The sequence below is a fragment of the Micromonas commoda genome, chromosome 1, assembly GCF_000090985.2.
Source record: "Micromonas commoda chromosome 1, complete sequence".
Lineage (NCBI taxonomy): Eukaryota > Viridiplantae > Chlorophyta > Mamiellophyceae > Mamiellales > Mamiellaceae > Micromonas > Micromonas commoda.
In genome coordinates this window covers 1,252,094-1,257,090 of record NC_013038.1, presented here as the reverse complement: position 1 = coordinate 1,257,090, position 4,997 = coordinate 1,252,094, and the positions used below count along the sequence as shown (strand labels likewise).

The window sequence follows — 4,997 nt, the reverse complement described above, 5'->3', positions numbered from 1 at the left end:
TATTTAAGGCAAGCTCGATGACGATGCACATGCGCGTTTCTCTGTGCCAAGCCGCGTTTCCTTAGTACATTACCTATACTACTAGATAGATAGCTAACTATAACTTTTAACATAAGACTATATAAGCCATTCCTCTGCACCCCATATGCATCGCGGCATTTTCGACTTCGAGGCCCTGATGCGCGAGGATGTCCGCGGCTCGCTGGGGTAACGTTGCTATCCGTTACCTTCGGAGGTACGAATTTCTGCACACATATTGCACGCACGGTGTGATCGATATATAGTGTTACCTTCGTATGATATTAGTTACAATCAGGTGACTGATTGTTCTATCCTCAAGTTTAATCGCGTTCGTAACCTAAACTTGGTTGGTTCACAAAAATGGACCTGAGCGTTTTTTGTCGTAAGTAACCCTGATAGGGGCGCCCAGTGAGCGGGAAGCGTCGATACTGTGCGTGTGAGAAGTGAGTGAGATAAAATGTCTAAGGTTTAATGCTTATTTGGCCGGGGGGGGCCTTTTCCAGTCGTCTTCAGTGGACGAGCCTAGGAGTTATAGACCCTGCCTCTAGTTCGACATTTTTGGCAAGCACGCGTTTTAAGCTACTCTGGACGAGGCGTCGAGGGCGGTCAACTCGGACGGGTACGGCGATTCGGACGGGTCGGAGCCGCGTTTGGACGCAGACGCGGACGAGGAGGATGCGCTGGCGTGGACGGGCGAGGGTGACATGGGCGGGAACCCCGCTCGCGAGGAGGAGCAGGCGCTGACCGTGGAGGCTCTCAACGACCAGATCTACCTGATGGACGCGCAGGCTGAGGCTGTGAACGCCTTGGAGGCGGCGTTCTCGGTGGATGACGCCTTCAAGGACGACTCCGTCGACGAGTTGGAGACGGAGGAGGACGCGAGGAGCGAGAACATGAAGAAGGCGCTGGAAGACATCCGGAAGATATTCGTTGTGTCCGACATACCGGAGGAGGACATACCGGACGAGTTCAAGCCCCGGGATATGAAGTGACGAGAGTCGGTCAATTCCATTCTTGGCCGCGGTCAATTCCATCTTCCTCGCGGTCAACTGGCGGTCAATTCCATTCTTGGCAACGCCGGACTTGAAACGGCGACCAAAACACTTCGACACGCGCTCGCTCGGATGGCGCATCCTTGGACGGCGCTCGGCGTCGATCCAGATACGGACGGCGGCATCGCCTACCTCTTTGGCTCGTCGGACGATGCCGGCTCATCGTCGGCGTTGACGGAAGCGGATCCTGCCGCGAAGGCCTCCGCCTCGCGCTCGAGCGGCGCGGCGACGGCGGAGAGGGTATGCTCCTCTTCGCCGCAGCTCTTGCCGGAGCGTACCGACGGCTTGTCTGAAGACGCCCCCCGGGCCATCGGGCAACGGGTCGAGCGCAACGGCCAATGGCCGCACGGGCGTGGTGTGGCGCCCGCGTCTCAGGACCATCAGGACCGTCAGGAACATTTTTGGAGACCGTCGGGGGGGCTCCAGGGGCGCTACAAACGGAGCGGCGTGGAGGGACTGCTTAGAGTGTTATTATAGAGAGAAGGGGGGAGCTATTGTACCCTTTCACAACCATAGCACAGGCAAACAGTCTGATCCTACGTTGAGGCTTGTCATGATTCCGAGAAGTCGAAAAACGAGGTTGTTGGAAAGAGTTGGACATGGACCAGCTTGCGCGCACGGCGACACCGCGTGCTTCTGAATCTTGACAGAGAGTGGTATCATGTTATGGCGTCATCGGCTCTTAAACACCATCGCGAGCAAGTTCCTCAGTGAGAGTTGCGCATGTAACCTCCGTTCTGGGACGTGGCGCCGGTGGTTGTTGGCATGCCTAAGGAAACATCTGATGTGTGCTCCGCGCCCTGTCTGCGGTTGGAAAATCTATATATCTCCCTCCAGAGGCACTTTGAGCGCCCATAGCGCGGTAATATTGACGGCGAGCGACATTTTTTCTTTGCTTTGCGTGGTTCCATGTGGCATGATGAGCAACTCTCTCACCAAGGTCTTCTTGAGATACTCGTTAGCTTCGCCAGTAGTGGCCCACCCCTGAAATTGATGGTGGTATCACAGATAAAGACTTTTTGCACTAAGTGAGGGGAAGGCCACCCCGTGTTGACGCGCCCCTCCCGACCGTGGATAAGAGTTTCAGGACGTGCCGTCAGTGAAGGACCTACTCGATGTATCGTATAGAAGCCGATGACGCCATAACTTGATAAATAACACAGATATATTGGAAACATTTCTAGGCATTGTTTCGAGCTCAGCGCGACGACGCTGTTCGCGTGTGCACGGGCGCAGGAGAAGTGACCGGCGTCGGACGAACCGACGAGCGACGCCGCACCCCGACGACGACGACGACCGCGCGCACCGCACCGCGCGACGAGGCTATACCGACCACCTGGGGACGGACGCGCTCCACTACACCGCACACCGAATATGTGACTGTCCGGGCACTGGAGAATTATCTATGATTAAGGGTTATGAGGTAATAACCCGTGAGAACTGTTGATCTTTTATTGAGAAGCTAGGTATTTACCACGAATCCCGACCACTAACCCCTGAGTGAGAACTGTAATAATAAGTAATAATAAGGGTTTTATGAGTATCATAGACTATATTATTACTCATATTAAACTATATATGTTCCATACATATATATATTTAACTTTTTTTAATTTATAGTCTACCTTCGTCTGTTCGTTCGAAGCTTACGAAGGTGCGTGTTAGCGCTAACTTTTAGCATCTCATGGGGACGTCCGATTGGTTACAAAATCGAGCACGGCCGTCAAAACGTCCTTTGTTAGTCGGTGAATGTCCAATGAGCCAGGGTGAGGATTGGTGACAAGCTTTTCGGAGTGCCTTCCCACGGGAAATGCGTGAACTTCTTTGATTTTCCCCTGTCTCCGACGCACAGCTTCTACATCTGCACCAATCCTTCGCAAAGCGCGGCCATCTGCTCTCGACTTCCCAAGGTGCATGTCGTACATGTTGTCATAATATTGTAGAAGCCCATCCGCGAAGGCCATGTAATTTCTGGCATGCAGAAAGAGTTGTAGCGCCTCAGTCTGATCTCTGCCTAAACGTCTGTGCAGCTTGCCAACAGATTCAAGCATTGCCCTTGACCATGTATTGTCAGCGTCTCGCATGTCGGTCACGTAATCTTCCAGAAGTACATGCAACCTTGTCTGCTTTTCGGCAACTATGTTGATGACAAGTGGTGCGCATCGCATGCGCTGAAACAATGCTGGGTGAACCGAACATTTTCCGACGTGTGGACCCTCGTCTTCGATAAAAATCCACTTTGGCGTAGTCTGTGAAACCCATTGAATTGCCAGGAGATTAGAAAAATGCTCGCTAGGAGGTTGCGTTGACGAGTGACCAACCCAACCAAAAGCGGATCCTCGATGTCTAGCTACCCCTTCCAGATCGATTACGCGCTCTCCTGCATCGCGCAACGCATGCAAAACGCGTGTTTTACCGACACCCGTGCGACCGCCGATGATGCATATCCAAGGGCCTTCAATACACGGTTCCATCCGACGGAACCCGCTTGAAGCTTCAGCGGCAGAATCACCCTTTAACTCCTCTTGGGTGAGTGTGGACCATCTAGAAGACACAAAGTGCTTAAAAGCCTTATAACCGTTGCGAATGACATGACAGTCAAGCAAACCAGGACGTGCACTGTGCATAAGAAACCACGCCAAAGTACGCGAACGCATTCCACCGCGCCAACAGTATAGATAGATTACAAAAGGCATTTTGGACGTGGATCCTCGCGAATACTCAACCCGCCTTCGTGACCTGACCATACCCATCACTCTTGTCAGAAAATGTTGCAACTCAGGCCGTAAAACTCTTCTCGCCATAGCCAGAGCTAACTCATGGTTTTGCTTCGCGAAAACGGTGAGCATTTTCCCACGTTGTTTGTCGTCGAAAAGTGGGAGATTGGCGGCCCCTGGCACGTGACCTTTGGCGTATTCACTGGGTGATCTTACGTCAATTAAAATGGCGCCGGCTCTCAATTCTCTGATGAGGGTTTCGACGCCTATTTCCGCGTCTTTGATACCGTTCATCACTTTGCTTCGCAGCAACTCTGGGCAAAAGTTAGGAAAATTCGTCCTCTGGGAAAAACTACCCCGCTCAGGAAACGGTTGTAATAAGATTATTCGTTTCGTCATAACACTTAACACTTATCTACATATTACCTTCGTACGAAGCATGGTACATAATATATATATATGTACCTTCATTCATTCGTTCATTCGAAGTAATAATAAAAATTCTCCGAAGGTCGAACCGTTCGTGTGTGCGAGTGATGGTGTGGGTGTGATCGTTCGTCCTCTGGGAGGTCGGCATAGCCGCGAGGCGTGCAATATATATGCAAATGTGAATATCCAATCAACCTTACTTATTTAAATACCCGTTTATATGAGTAAACATTGTGTGACAACTATATGGGACGCTGACTCAAGGTTCTCGAGCTAAAAATCCAAAAATGTCGTCATTTATACGTAGCGCTAGACAATCGTTCTTGATTGAATGGTGTCAAAAATGACGACAACTATATGTAGCGCTAAATCATCGTTCTTGATTTAATGGTGTGAAAAATGTCAACAATGTATGGAACGGATAGACGCTCATTCTTGATTTAATGGTGTCAAAAATGTCAACAATGTATGAGACGAATAGACCTTCGACCTTGCTTGATAAACGATACCAGGTGATTGTTACATTTTGGAAGTTAATAAGGTCGTGTAAGATCGGCTATCTATATGCCGAATATGATAATACTATTTTTATATTATTTAATATTATTAATATTTATATATCATAAATAAGCATAATATGTGAAATAAGTTGGGCGAATACATATACTGGCTCAATCTGCTGCTGGTTGAAATCCAGAAAAGTATCATACGAAGGTATCACATATATATAATAAATACGAAACGTACTTACTTTATTTGCTTGGTAGTGGAAGAAGTA

General features: G+C 49.6%; 4 protein-coding genes across 4 annotated transcripts; 2 read left to right on the top strand and 2 right to left on the bottom strand.

The window, feature by feature from the left end:
• Positions 1-725: 725 nt before the first annotated feature.
• On the top strand, positions 726-1,013 carry MICPUN_55306 (predicted protein; the record flags this gene model as incomplete). Its single annotated transcript, XM_002507596.1, has 1 exon — positions 726-1,013. One exon carries the CDS (start codon positions 726-728, stop codon positions 1,011-1,013), a length of 288 nt encoding a protein of 95 aa, XP_002507642.1.
• Positions 1,014-1,145: 132 nt separating this feature from the next.
• On the top strand, positions 1,146-1,550 carry MICPUN_55305 (predicted protein; the record flags this gene model as incomplete). Its single annotated transcript, XM_002507595.1, has 1 exon — positions 1,146-1,550. The coding sequence occupies one exon, from the start codon at positions 1,146-1,148 to the stop codon at positions 1,548-1,550; it is 405 nt and encodes a 134-aa protein (XP_002507641.1).
• Positions 1,551-1,987: 437 nt separating this feature from the next.
• Positions 1,988-2,710, bottom strand: MICPUN_51654 (predicted protein). Its single transcript, XM_002507200.1, has one exon. It carries the CDS (start codon positions 2,249-2,251, stop codon positions 2,006-2,008), a length of 246 nt encoding a protein of 81 aa, XP_002507246.1. The 5' UTR covers positions 2,252-2,710; the 3' UTR covers positions 1,988-2,005.
• A 45-nt stretch (positions 2,711-2,755) lies between these two features.
• MICPUN_55304 (predicted protein) lies at positions 2,756-4,189 on the bottom strand (the record flags this gene model as incomplete). The annotated part of the gene is made up of 1 exon (XM_002507199.1): positions 2,756-4,189. One exon carries the CDS (start codon positions 4,187-4,189, stop codon positions 2,756-2,758), a length of 1,434 nt encoding a protein of 477 aa, XP_002507245.1.
• Between the last annotated feature and the right edge of the window lie 808 nt (positions 4,190-4,997).